This window comes from Neopsephotus bourkii, unplaced genomic scaffold (genome assembly GCF_033783945.1).
Source record: "Neopsephotus bourkii isolate Nb327-2 ecotype Australia unplaced genomic scaffold, CSIRO-AGI_Nbou_v1 NB_230, whole genome shotgun sequence".
In the NCBI taxonomy this organism is placed as follows: domain Eukaryota; kingdom Metazoa; phylum Chordata; class Aves; order Psittaciformes; family Psittacidae; genus Neopsephotus; species Neopsephotus bourkii.
Genome location: NW_026900740.1, coordinates 690838 through 705504, shown reverse-complemented (window position 1 = coordinate 705504; position 14667 = coordinate 690838). Strand labels below are relative to the sequence as shown.

The 14667-nt window shown below is 42.3% G+C and overlaps 1 protein-coding gene and 1 long non-coding RNA gene across 2 annotated transcripts in view; one reads left to right on the top strand and one right to left on the bottom strand.

Moving 5' to 3' along the window:
* The window catches only part of IFT81 (intraflagellar transport 81), a 41044-nt gene extending 35517 nt beyond the window's left edge, over nucleotides 1-5527 (bottom strand). The window contains exons 1-4 of the mRNA XM_061344532.1: nucleotides 5087-5527; nucleotides 4225-4328; nucleotides 3433-3613; nucleotides 445-534 (exon numbers count right to left, since the gene is read on the bottom strand). Coding sequence (XP_061200516.1) covers nucleotides 445-534; nucleotides 3433-3613; nucleotides 4225-4328; nucleotides 5087-5230 — 519 coding nt within the window. The 5' untranslated portion in view covers nucleotides 5231-5527. The remainder of the gene's footprint in view (nucleotides 1-444; nucleotides 535-3432; nucleotides 3614-4224; nucleotides 4329-5086) is intronic.
* A 406-nt stretch (nucleotides 5528-5933) lies between these two features.
* Nucleotides 5934-8923, top strand: LOC133207524 (uncharacterized). The gene is made up of 3 exons (XR_009724065.1): nucleotides 5934-6282; nucleotides 7058-7136; nucleotides 8453-8923. It is a non-coding gene; the product is annotated as an uncharacterized LOC133207524 (long non-coding RNA).
* Nucleotides 8924-14667: the final 5744 nt, after the last annotated feature.

The window sequence follows — 14667 nt, the reverse complement described above, 5'->3', positions numbered from 1 at the left end:
CACTTTTCAATATTTTGCTGAAACAGGGCAAATCTCATTGCTTAACACCTGGGCCACACAGGAACATCATTTTTATTGACTTAAGCTCTTAATTCATTCAACTCCCTCTGAAATTATTACCCTGCATCAGTAAAGCAAACAGCTTTGTAGCAGTTTGCATTCAGAGGAAAGGGAGTTCTAATATTTGAAAATCCTGCTGAACAGAGTCTTGGCAGCCTTGGTTCCCAATCTGCTTCAGACAGCTCAGCTCTAAGCACAAGTGAGGATTTGCTAAGCTGTTTGCCAACAGAGAACAGTTTCAAAAGGCAGCTGCAGTGCCCACCAGCTCTGACCTCTCCAACTTACACTGCAGTGAGTCCATAAACCCAACAAAAATAGAACTACTGACATTCAAAAAAAAACCCTAACAAAAAAAAGTTGTGTGATTTTGTCAGATTTTTTTACCCTTCTTATTTCTGCAGTAGATAAACCAGATGTTTTGAGCTGCTCGCACTCCTTATGTAGGTTTTTAAATGCTTCCATCAGTTCTTCATACTATAAAATGAAATAAAAACCATGCAGAATGAGCTTTCTTAAGGATTTTCAGATCAACATGTTGCTTTACTACTAAGACAGTAAATATTTAAAAAGAAGTATGATGAGTACAAGAATTAAACGTTTTTTTTCCATCACAAAAGCTTGTCAACTTATAAAGCAAAACTAAAAAAACACAGTGAATTATCTTCTACTCGAAGGCACACTCAGAAGTTTCACAATTTCTTTGGTATTTTACCTTATAATACGCAGTGTATTTTCAAAACAGGAAGATAAGATGTTATCTGAAAGGGATGATGCTATATTAACAAATTATTCTCTCTTACTGTGTGTGTATCACATACATAAATTTATCAGCCCAAAAAGGAAGAGTTTGAGCCCACAATATACTTGATCGAAGCAATGGGGCTTGGATTTAGAGAGCACTGAGCTTCAATCCATCAAAGCAGTCCAAAAGCACACCTGACTTAACACGTGAGAAACAGTTTTGACACATTGCATAATCATGCCCTCAGTATATTACAGAGATTTATATATGCAGTTCAGTAGTTAGAAAGAAGTAGACAGTGTGCTACTTCCACACCAGTACAGTGCCCACCAGTAATCTTAAACTGAGAGGCAGTGTGAAAGTCTGTGTGGGTAGAGAAATAACAGGGGACAGAAAGAGTTTAGAAATATGGATAGGAAATAAATTTAGATTTAACTTGGGAGAAATGCAAGCTGAGACACAAGGAAAGATAATCTCCACAGAAACAGCCATTCAGTGAGATGGAAAAATCTAAAAAGAGAAGATCAAGTCATTGCTTACTTCCTGGAAAGAGCAATTGATATGAATGTTGAAAATAAAATGGCACTGGCCAGTACAAACAAAGACAACCCAGCTATGAGCAGCAAAGCAGCAATTCTGTTCTATAAAACCCTAGGGAACCAGCTTCTAGAATGCTCTGCTCATTTCTGGTTGTTTTAATATCAACATACTGATAAGCTGGAATGAATGAATGAATGAATGCATGAAAAAAACCCAACAATAAAATGGCTACTGAGAAGAAGAAAAAATAACTGATTAATTGGCAAATAAAGGTATGATAAGGTATGGACACACTGGACAATGAAGAACAAGTTACAGAAAAGTAACAGTAAAAATTCAACTGGCCTGCATGGTATCACTTGGGTGTTACAGAAATACTTTAACAAATAATGAATAGCAGGTAGTCTCTGAGCAACTCTATTCCTGACTGCTGATGTCCAGCAGCTTCCCTTTGCATGGATTCTCTACCTCTTGCAAAAGGGGATTTTAATGAGTCTTTTCCTTATTGGGACACAAAATTTCAAGCCCAATGGCAACAGTCAAACCAGGGCAGAGCACATTTTGCCAGAGCACAATGAAGGGCAGGTTTCTCACCTTCACCAAATAAAAGCTGCAGCTACCCCATGTGCACCCAAAGGGCATGACACAATCAAATGACCAAAGAACAAGTTCCTGTAGTGGAAAGAAAGATACCTGGCACCTGGGGACAGCTCACTGAAGACTAGATTTATGCCTGAAGTTGCCTACTTTTAAATTAAGTACTGCAGCCAATCCAATGTTTAAATCACAAAACAAATGGGAAGGTGGCCAGTATCCCGAGTATCTTGTTTAAATGATCTACAAAAGGATCATCTGTAAGGTTCCTTCCAACTCCAACCATTCTATGATTCTATACACCCATAAAACTTGACCATGTTCTAAGATTTCCAAGCTCTTATATTTGAAATGTTTCTCTTAGAAGACAGTATGGGAAGCCTGTATCTAAATTGTTTAGGCTAAATTCTTTTACTCGATCCTATCTAAATATTTGCATTGTAATTTTAACTTATGTCAAGGCACTATATTATCCAGCTTCTGTTTTGAATTAATCAGCAGGGCATTAGTTAATAAGATGGTTTTATTACTCTAATCCCAAAAAGGAACACATCTTAGGTAATGGAAATAATGGAGTTAGATATTTATACATACTAAGACTGTGACATACTGAAAAAGACCCCCATACAGTCTGCATTCTTTTCTCTCTTTGCTACTTCTGCTTAGTTACTTGAAATTATACATCCAGTATTGTTAGTGGCAACAAAAAAAATAAAGGACTTAGTGAAGCTTCAGTTAAACTACACAGCTTTGCTGGTGCACAGTTAATAAATCAAGTTACCTGCTACAAACATTCAAAACTGCTGTGATTTTGCAGTACATAGCAAAAGGCAGAGAAAACTGGATAAAAATTAAATTTATGTGTACCTCAGATAATACAGATCTAAAGCCATAACTTTGATTCACTTTTAAGCTTTACATTTCAAACCCACCCAGTCTGACTATCTAAAATCAACATTTAATGCTCACAAAAGAAGTGGGAACATAATGAGCAGGAATGTCAAGCCAGGAAGAAGCAATAATTTTACTTATTCAAAAAAAAAAGAAGGTTGAAGCAGAAGTGGGATAAGGCTAATACAAATATTAAGCTTTAAAGAAAATTGACTATTAGGAGACATTGGCTTTTGGTCCTGACATTTTCTGCACTAGTTCAAAGTGGTAATTTATGATGTTAAAAGCATTCATTTCATAGTCCATAGGGGGGAAAAAAGGTGTTTAAAAGTTAAGAAATAAAAATCTACCTTGGCCAGCATGGCTGTGAACATTATTTAGCACCAAGTACTTCATGGGCTTAAAATTTTTCAATGATGCTACCTATTAATATACAGTTTCAGGGTTATTGGAAGAAAGATGGTCAAGACATATTTCTCATCATGAATCTGCTCATCCTCGATTCCAATATGCTCTTAATATACCTCACTTATCTCAGCAGTAACTCCTCCTGTTGGCACCTGAATTAATCAACGCAAGATGTTGGCATTCATGAAGAATGGTACCTGTTTGTTGATGTCAGCCACAGTATCATCATGCAGAAACTCCTCTGGCACTTCCACTTTCACCAAGAAACGTGCCAGGTAAGCTCTCTTCTTGAGTTCATTGGTCCTCTGAAGAAGCCAGTGTAGGAGAGGATGAATTACAGGTTTGCTTCCAGCCACTAACCCTTGGCGAAATGCACTCCTATAGGAAAACAACAAAAAGAAAATACCTCAAAGTAAAGAGCACTGGCTTGGAACAAACAATTTGCAGTATTTTGATGTTCCTCCTCCACTTGCCTAATGATTTCTTAATGCTGTTAAAGAACAAAACCTTCATGATGCCAATTTGTTATTTATGGTCTCAATTCTGCTACCCTGAGACAGATAAAACCCCCATAACACATCAGAAGGTTAAAGCGGCCACCATGACTCTTCCTTTTCTGCTATATTCTTCAGGAATAAAGGGGAAGAGTGTGGATTTTCTGGGTTACAACCAGGCGCAGGAGGGTGCAACCCAGCCTCGGGCGGCTGGTCCGAAGGGAATGGATGGGGAAGGGAGTGCCCCTGCCAGTCATGGGGCACCCTCTCCTGGCTTGCTCCGCAATAGCAGCCGCTGCAGCATGGCCCGAAGGGCAGTCTTGGCTGGTAACCCCTATAGCTCACCCTATAGGGAAAACGGACAGGCTGTCCTCAAGGCATTACATGTACCCACCCGGGCAGTCGAGGTCAAAAATACACCCAACTATTGAATTCAAGGTCCGTATAAACTGTAAAAGATGTTTTACTATGGTTTGTAGGCAAATAGATACTTACAAGTCCGATACACTTCCTGGAGGTTTGTATTTAAGGATACCAAGAAGATTCAACATCCTTTTAGCTGTTTGCTCCGGCAGCTCCTCTCTAATATCAACAGCATGCTGGATGGTTTAAAAAGAAAATTAATTACCCACCATTTGTCCAAGTCATGTTAGTTAAAAACTAAAAGAGTTTATCCATTCATCATATGTCAATGAAGTGAGATGCTCCATTACAGAACATAGTTTTTAGCACTGAACTTCAATTCTCTTCTAATGGATTTATTCAGGTAAATTTACTCTAGGAATACATCCTGCCTGCTCATGAGACCTCATCTATGCAGACAAAACAATCACTGCCACCAAAGAAGCCAGATATCCAAGCACACCAAGGGCACATGTATCTGCACTCCAGGTGTATGAACGATCCCTTCTATCTTACATGGTTTTGGTAACCTCACAGGAGAGAGATTCAATATCTACTGCAACAGCTAATTTGATGGTTCAGTTCTTGGCCAGTTGTGCGAGACACAGCCTGACATCTGACTTAAGAACACAGTGGTTGGCAGCATGAACCCAGTTAAGAGCTGTATCCTGATTCCCAAGGAAAAATACAGTCATCACTCTCCAGAGGACAGGCATCCAATATCCCTGGCCCAAGAAATACTGCTGGTTTGCCAAAAACACTTGGATGTATAGACAGGAAGGATTCTTGCCAGGCACATTTATTTCCAGGAAGCTCCATACAAGCTACATTGGTAAACTGAACATGCCACAAGATGATGCAGAGCCAGACCTAAATAAAAGCAGATTTCTGTATCAACCCCATATGAGATGTCCACAACTATGCAGGCCTGAGCACCTCTGTTTGCCATCCTTACCTTTGGGTCAATCTCTCCCAGAACATCAGTGAGCAGCTGCAACAGCTGCATTGGCCCTAAGGAGTCAAACGTGATTAAATTGTAGTTCTTCTTGAAGGGCTCCTGATTGAGCTTCTCAACAATGAACTGGATTTGGTCACTCATTATCGTGTCCTGGAACAAAAACCTCTGCAGAAGAGCTCTGAGGAGGCCTCAGCGAGGCGCTGCCAGGAGAGCGGGTGAAGGCACCACCTCAGTGAGGGCCGTAGGTGGTGAGCTGGCACCAGACTCGGCGGAGCACGACCCGGCCGCTCCCTCACTGCCCCTGCAGCCTTCAAAGGTCGGTCAGGGCCCTTCACCGCGACTGTGGGGGGTCAGCGGGGCCCAGTTCCGACGGCAAGGCCCTGCGGCACCGGGTCGGCCGCGGCCTCGTCCTCCGGTTACCTTGGTAACGGTTGCCAGGCCAGGGCGGTGGCGTCACTTCCGGCGTGCGTCTGCCAACGCGCCAGAGCGGCGGGAAAATGGAGGGCGGGGGAAGAGTGAGGGGGTGTCAGCGCATGCGCAGAGCGGCGGGGCGCGGTGAGGCGGTGCCGGGCTGAGGAGAGGCGCGGCCGCCGCGGCGGGATGGGCAGGGCCGAGCCGGACATCGGTGATGGAGGGCGGGTCCTCGCCTTCTCGCTTGTGCGGCTGTTCCTCGCACCCCACGGGAGGTAAGGCGGAGCAGGCCGTGAGGCCTCTCAGCTGCGCCGTTTTGCCAGCCCGGTGGGGCTCTGGGAAGCTCAGCTCCCGCCTCAACACACGCTTTTCCCTCCCTGAATTAGGCAGGAATTGGGATTTTCTCGTTTCCAGACCAAAGCGGCCCTGCCTGTGACATGGGGTGTAGCCCCAGCGCCATTCCAGACAGGGGTTTAGCACTGGGGTCCTGTCCATGCTGTGTGGGAAGCTTGGCTGTGGGTGATGCTGGGGTGTGTGCTCCATAGGCCAAGTCTCTTGTGGGGTTTCTTCACAGCACAAGTGCTCTTGATGCAAGGAACAGCAGAAATAGGTTTGAGATTCACCCTCTACAGTATATACTTAGCTCTGCGGTTTCTTCAGAGGGAGGCTGTTGTCGCATGTGTAGGAGATGTACAAACAGATTGATGCAGTTACCCAATTAAGACTTCTGGCAGTCTTTGACAGCATAAAGAGATGTCAAGTGTGGCTGATACATCCATCAGGTGAATGGTTACTTCATCACTTGGAAATGGGAAAACATTCAGAGGACGCGAGTCCTGTGCCCAAGCTTCATCAGGGGCAAATGGCAAATTTATGTCCTTGGAGTTGAGCATCAGTTGTCAGCGTGCCTCAAAGTAGCGATAAATATGTAGTGTGAGCTATGCTAAATGTGAGGCAGGGACAGGAGCTTCCAACACACCAAACAATCAGAAATAGGCTATATATTAAAGTCAGTGTTGTTTACGAAATGGGTATCTCTTGATCGGCAAGTTTTTCAGAGCCTTCAAACCCCATGCTTAGACCTTAAATAGGTGGATTTTGGAGCCTTTGCTATTGCAATTAGCTTCTTGGATAGTCTCAGAATCCCATGTGATTCCACAGATGATGGATTAAAATATGCAGTGAGTCATATTAAATTGGTGCCAATTGAAATGCACAGGTTGTAAATCACTGCAGAATTTGACTCAGTAAATAGCAATCATAAATGTAATACTTTGCAATTCTAAGCACCGCATTTATCTTAGGTTAGCTCCTTTTCTTTCCGAGGAACAGAAAATGCTTCATAAAATAGTGATTTACTGGTTTTAATGAGAAGCCTGAGAAGTGCCACTGCATTGGTGTCCTAGCTTTTGACTGGCTAAACTAAGTTACAGAGGGGATAGATGGGTTGCTTGTGATTGTGCATGAAAGCTGTGGTAGAGCCAGGAACATAATCCAGATCTCCTGACTCCTGCATTTGAACTTTAAAACCAGATCATGTTTCCTTTGTGCTTTCAGGCTGTATACTGACCTTTAGGAGTTGTATTTACCTACAAGTTCCCAGAAGAGATCTGCTTTCCTTTGACATGTTTTCCAGGTATCAATTACACTTTTCTTCTGATGAGTATTTTGAGCATGTGGAAAACACAGAGGGAGAAATGAAAATGGTGTTTCTTGTGGGTGCTCTGGGCCAGGTCTGCTTTAATAGGTAGTAGGGACCACTTCAGGCTAGAGAAACACTGTTTCTGTAGATACTCATACACATCCTTTCTTCCAACTTTGGTGCGGGGTAGAGAGCAGTTGTGCCTGCAGTGCTGAGGATGAAGAGGGCTCTGTGCTGGGTACAGTGGGAGGGTGCTGCTCAAGGAGTCTCCTTTACATCAGACTATTTCAGTCCCCACACCTTCTAAGAAGCAAAGGACCATTCCCCTCTTCTCATGTAGCATTAAAGAAGCAACAGATAAAGAAGGGGAAGGGTGTCTGAAAGATTTAGAAAACACCAAGATGAGAAGAAAAAATGATGGTGAAATTGTTTAACTTTGTCATAGTGGAAACCCATGAAATCTCATTGTCCTGACTCCTGGGGAAGGAGACCTCTCTGACCAAACATCATTAGAACTAGACTGCCTGAGCTCTGGCTTGCTGGCCTATTTGAAAGCTCAAGTGATCGAAGGCAGGAGCAAACCCGTATGTTGGAGGTCAGTTCTATGGGACTTCCCAACCTGGGGGAAGTATCAAGGATCCTGTGTTGTCCTTAAAGTTGTATGTTTTCATGATCCTTTCCTCTAAGAGTTTTGTGCTATTCAAAGCAGCCACGCTGTTACCCCAGGCTGCCTGCCTACTATTGCTTGATACTTACAATCTCTAGTGGTGTCTGAATTTTCATGCTGTCTATAAAAGAAAATGAAGGCTTAGCTCTACATCTTGACCTCTGTATCACAACAGAATCTTCCGAGACATGAAAGAGATGATAGTTTCAGTGCATCCCTGGGTAAATATTACAGGAAGTAGCTGAGATATTTGTTTGATGCTTAACTGGTCTTAAGTTCTCTTAGTTGGGGCAATGCAGTATCTGGATCAAGTCTTGCAGAGTCAAAGTGTTCATATATATTTGTTGTGTATTTTTCCAAATTCCCAAGTTAGTTTGCATGGAGAGTGATACAGCAGTTTCCTGATGACATAACATGAGACTTATTACACGGTTCAGCCCTAGAGTTCCATCCACTTCTCTGGATAGGGCTTATGTTTCCTGTTGCTTACGAAAGGCTTATGGAAGCTGCTAATTGAAAAGGGATTGTGCAGAGGCGACATGTGGAAGGAAGGGAATGGAGCCTGCAAATAAACTATCTGGAGCTCTTTAGATCTGCAGGCCTGGCTTCATTGCTCCCTCCTGACTTTCTCCTCCCTTTATAGCTACTGCTGTGTGGATGACTGCCTTGCAAAACTGAGAGAGCTCGGCCATAGAGGCAGCAAATCAGAGTGGAACGAAACCTGAGCAAATCCAAATCATGCTCCATGGCCAGAGATCACCTTATATGGGAACATCAAGGGCAAGAAGAGGAGTATGTCCAGATGAGTTGCTGAGGTCAGATCCCAGACAGAGGAAAGATGTTAATGTGAAAACAAGAGCATTTAGGAAGAGAAGACAGCACTTATTCCTGCTTTTCTTCTACAATCTGAGCCATCTTGTTTGTCTCTCTTATTATAAATAGTACTATGTGTATGTATACATAACAGTAAGTCTGACTGTTATATTAAAAATCGATTTCTCTGTGGCTCTTCTAGCAGCAAAATGTATCCCAGGTCTGTTCCTAGTTCTCACTTGCAGCTTTTTCAATTCTTATTCCGTAGCAGGATTCTGCTTGCTGAAGTGGCACTGATACCAAGCCAGCAGTGTGGACTGTGGTCAGCAAAAGCCTGTTTGCTAAAGCATTTAAGACAGTGCCAACAGCAAGAAGCCTGTCTGGTTCTGAGTGTCTTGTCATAACTACAGCCATAGGTAGCATCTTGGGTGATTTAAAATACTAAAGGATTGGAAGAAAAACATTAGGTCTTTGTTGTAGGGTTTGTATATTTTGTGCCTCTCTGTGGGTCTTCGGCTGCAAGACCCTGGTCTTTTAATCTGGGTCTAATGGATTCTGAGCTCATATTCTTGTCTTTCAAACTCTGAGCCTGAGATTTACAGGTCCCACCTTAACAGCTCTGCATCTTTACAGCTTCACCTCCTGTGTTTTCAGTGTGGATGGTGGCCTCACAAATGCTTCTTGATCCCCTGGACCAGATACAAATGTTGGTTTGCAGCACACTGACCAGCTCTGGCTTGTGCATGGCTCTGTGTAGTTGAAGAGGCTGCAGCCAAAGTATGTGCTATGCATTGGCTCTGCTAAGAGAAGTAGTGACTTTGTCACCCCCTTGTAATCCCATGACCTGATACAAAACTGATTTAAGAGCAAATAGCACAGTGTCGCATGCAATGTGAGATAAGAAACTGGAGGTTTCTGTGGCCATTGGTGACCCAAAAGCTTGCTTTAGTGTTGCTTTCCATGGCTGTTGTCAGCCCTGTGAAGTGAGTGCTGCATGCGTCTTCCTGGTCCAGAAGTGCATTACACTTTCTTTGCACTAGTGCATTACATTTTCTTTGCACTGGTGCAGAGTGTTGGGTGATGGAGAGTCAGGCTTAGGAGGAGATCAGCTTGATGCTGGCTTCCATCCATTTATCCTCATCTCTGCAATTGTCCCGGGGTTACTTCAGCCTGGCAAAGTCTGGTAGTACTTAGAAGGGATGATGCCACCAACAGAAGGTGACATAAACAGCGGTGAGCACTCAGCTCTGGAGCTCCAGGAGGAATTACGGTGCTTTCTCTGTGAGCAAACTGAAGGATGTGGCTCTTTGGGCAGTTCCTGATTCCATAAGGCCTGAGCAAATGTCTCTTGTATCGGGGGTTGTCTGGTTACAATTTGGCTTTCAGTACTTTGAGTTTTGTGGCAGCAAACAGGATCATTGATCTGGTAGCAGACCATTCCTGGAAGGTGGATGTGGTTGTGGGAACATTGTGGTAAGAGTGTGGCATAGGATGTTATCTAACAAGGCGGAGTTGCTTGGGCAGAGTTAACTAAGCTTCCTCTAAAAAACACTTGCAGTTTTGTTTCTTGTCTGAAAACCCAAAATAACTCCATGGAATAACCTCAGATTTACACCAGTGCTTATAAGATTAGAGTCTGCTCTGTGGAGTCTCCTATTCAGGGTCAGATGAAATGGCCACTCAGGCCTTGCACCAGCTTTCAGGAACAATAAGATGTTTTAGGAATATGCAATAATTGATTGCCTCTAAAGGGCATATTTTCCTCTTTGCTGCCAAACTAGGCCTGTTCTCCGTGATAAGTGTTTGCTGAACAAAGTCTGCTGAAGTTCATGAAGTTGGTTTCATTCTCATGGGAAGGCAGCAAGCCAGGACATTGAGAGCAGTGATCCCAATCTCACGCAGAATCAAGTCTGCAGGAAATTCAAGTTGCCTTACTAAGGTACTATACCCACCTACTGCTGCTCAGAGCTGCCAGTTTCCAACGACATGGTTATCCCACAGAACTGTTCTCCAGGAGGAAAAGACTCATCATAATAGAGGATATAAATAAAGGAACATTGATCAGCTGCTTTGTATTTCTGTTCTCCAGATACTATTTTATCTCCCTTCAGAACAGTCTGTTGTCAAACTGAAATGGTGCTAGCTCTTATGGCTTGTTTTTCAAAGCAAACCTTTTATATCACTTTTATGTAATGTAGAAAGTATCTTCTGAACATACAGTAGTTTTTCAAAGTTGACAGTGCTTTTATGAGTTAGATGAGTTCTATGACTTTCCTGTCAGCTTAAAAACAGAGGCATCCTTCCTTTTTTTATTAACACATTCAATTCATGGGAAAGTAAAAATGTTAGGCCAAGGTTTTTTGAAGAAGTCAGCATGAAGCACAAACCCAGTCACTCTGGAAAGCTAAGGACTAAGTATTCTAAGCTTTCATAAAAAAGCATGGAGAGGATGTTACAGTTTGGGGTAGAAGTCCAAGTCTAGGCATGCAACAACTCAGCATGGATGAAAGTATTGGCATGACATCAAGCCCTGTTGCAGTTAATTTGTGTTTCAAAAATGGCATCTGAGGAGCCAGGATGTCACCTCAGGTTGCCTGCATCATTTAGGATGGGAAAATAGAAATTCTCTTCTTGCATATATCAGTTTGCTTCTGACAAAGCCAAAAGTAGCAGAAGTGAAACGGAGGCAGACTTTGGTCGGGTTGGTGCAAGTGTCTCACTCAAAAAGGTTCTCAATTACTTGAAAATGTCCAGCTGACTTTTATCTTGCAGGGCATTTTATCCTAGAATGATAGAAAGAAACTGACCTGGTTTATCATTGTGGACTTACTTGTCCATTCTGTTTTATCTAGCAGTTGTATGGTCATCGCTTGCAGACTCCGTAGGAGATAGATGAATTAACAGCTGGATTTGCACTAGTGCAAAAGGAGTTGCTTACACGAAGGACAGGATCTGGGATACAGCAGAATTTACCAATGCAGGCAAGTCTTAATGTCAATCCAGTATCAGTTTCTATTGATACATCTGGTTGCTTTCCTGACATGTCTCTATCTTACTTAGCATAATTACATTACACTGGAGTCACCAATGTCTAAAGCCAGATCTTCCATTCCTCCCTTTTTCCTGTCTGAGCCAGGTAGGATGTGGATGTCTGTCATGGGGAGTTAGAGCAGGAACAGCCTTCTTGTCCTTCCTGGTGATGTTGACTTTCACTGGCAGAAGTATGGGACTGTTAATAAATAAAGAATTAAATACTCCACTACTAAAGTTACTGTGCTTCATAATACAGAAGAGAGTGTGAAAAATGGGAAAAGGCAGAAATAATGAAGGAAAATATTATTGTAGGCAAGGAAAGGGCTTTTTCCTATTTTTTGCAGGTAGCTGAGCCTTTACCTCCAACAAGCCAAATAATTAATAAGGGCTATACCTCTCTACAGTGTTTTCTCTTATTTGGTAGTTTTACAGTGCAGCTGAGTAAGATTTCTTACATAGGTATGGAAGGGGAGATATTTATATTGCTCTTTTATGTAATTATCACTTTCCCTGGTAAAGACCAAACGCTCACAGAAAATGATTTCTAGGAGTGCAAAAAGAATTAAGGTTTTCTGCCCACCTTTATATCCTTGTTTTAGTAACTCTCATTTACATAAACTTTTAACCAAAACAGTTGGTTTCTGAGTCTATTCCAAGACTCAGATATGTAACTGCATATAAAACTGTGAAGGAAATTACTTCACCCTCAGCCCAAACAATGACAAGCAGTGTTGGTTGACCCAAGCCAATGGCTGAATAAGGATTGATGAGGTGTGGCAGGACCATGGTTTGGGTAGTTCTTACAGCTTCCTCCTATAGAAAGCTGTAACAATCTGAAATGTCAAGCTCCCTGTCTTAACGTTTGAGGAGGAATCCACTGATGTATTGAAACTGTCTCTAATTAGTGAAAAATTCTTGTCTTTGCTAAGTAAGAGCTTCTTCCTCTACAGGAATTCCATCAGGAAGATGTGTGAATTATGATCATACTGTTAAAACCTGTGAGGTCAGGGCATGGTGCCCTGTGGAATCCCTGGGAAACCCCTCTGGGTAAGTGCAATCTGCATTTATTTTATGTGAAAAGGAGGATTTATTTTGACAAAGTCATGATACTTTAGGAGAATCCCTTTGCCTAGGCACATATAAATCTCATGTACATAAAGCAGCTATTTCCTTCACAGCCATACTGTTAACACTCATAATATCTAAGTAAATTACTTCTAACAATCTGTCCTGCTGTATGATTCTGCAGTGAAGTCATAGCTTCACTGATACACTTTGTATCATCATGCAGCTGCCATAGAAACAGTTTTAGATGTCACAGGCTCCTCTTGAATTCACTAGAGGCATTTGGCTCATTAATTCAAATGTCAAGGAAAATGCATCAGTGTAAGATGGGTTTAATCAGGGACAGAAAGGAAAAGTTCCCTAACTTGGGGTTTCCTCTGCAAGGCTTTATAGTGTAGAAGTTCTTTGTGGGTTCACTTCTCCCAGTGAGGTTGCTTCCTCCTCCCAGAACAATAGGGGTAGGTTGGTTGTCTGCACATTGTGCTGCAGCTAGTGTTTGGGGATCCATGTCAGGCTGAAGAACAATCTCTTCATCCTCTCTAGGTAGATGATGAAAACCTCAGTGCTGGCAGTCTGTAACAGTGAGCTGGAGAAACCTCTAGGAAAAGGGCTCCATGGAACAATGCTGCTGTGACCTAGGAAGAAGGATGCAGGGCCCTCATAGCCATCTTTTTTTTGTAACCCCATGACTGTACAGTGTTCTAAGATGAAAATGTGCTATTTCTATTCTGTACCAGCCAAAGCATGAAAAAGCCTATACAGGATTTGATTTCAATTGAAATGATGCAAATTACTCTCTAAGAGAGCAAATGAAGCAGCTTTGAAGTGTATGTGCGAGAAACTAGGTCAATTATCACTTCTATTAACTCATTCCTTTTAAAAGATACAAGTATGATTCTATGCATGTATCCCATCTTTTCCCTAATTTGGGGTTTTTTTGCAGAGACTGAGCAGTTTCTCCACTGCCAGGTCCCTTCCAGAGCCCACAATGCCTCCTACAGCTCCTTCTGCTGACTTTTTTTCAGGTCTTTGAAAGAATTGCCATTCTTTTCTCCTGTGGACAGAGTTGGGATCTGAAAAAGGCTTTGTCCAACAACAGGAAGGCTGTAATTGTTCATACAGCATCCGGGAAAGATATGCATGAGCTTCCTGAGTTAATGAAATCCTAGGGTTTTTTATGAAGTTTCAGTGACTGCCAGTCAGTTTTAAATGTCACACTGTGTTGGCCTTGCTGTGGAAGTTACAGAGGGAATTTTGCCTTTAATTATATGGCACAGTTGACACATTCTGTCTTGTCCTGACCTTCCTCTGAAGTGCCAGGAGTTGGTCACTACCAGGGACCAAAAATAACGGTTGAGAGGTTCGATCCAAACCTCTGATGTATAAAGTTCCTTCACAAGTTCCATTGGCAAGGTTAAAATAAGGAATCACTAAAAAGCAAAGTTGAGTGTTTGTTTTCTGCCAGAACAATACCTAAGACCAAGGTCAGAGCCCAGGAAGCTTTGCTGTCTGGTTGAGATACTGAGGTAGCAGTGTTGGGCTTTGGTTACACCCATGATTGTGTTTATTGTCCAAATGCCTTTGAAAGGTAAGTTTCATGAGCTATATAGGAGGCCCCCTTTTCCTTCCTCGTAGTTATGGCAGGAGCTGAACAAAGCCATTGCATGTTAGCAAGAAGATTGATTGTTCATTTCTCCCTGAGGCCGGGCACAGTTGTTGGATTATCTGGCTGAAGGACAGCTCTTTACAGCACCTTTTTCAGAAGAGCTTTGGATCAGATTCCAGATGTTTCCCAGCAGAAGAATTATGGACAGTTTCATATTATTGGTTCATTCATTTTCAGTTCTTTAAAAATGAAAATGTTATTAATGTCTTGACTGTTACACACTGAGACTCATCAGTGACTTTTGTGTCATCCACAAATGTTAATTTGGTTTGCAGTCAAGT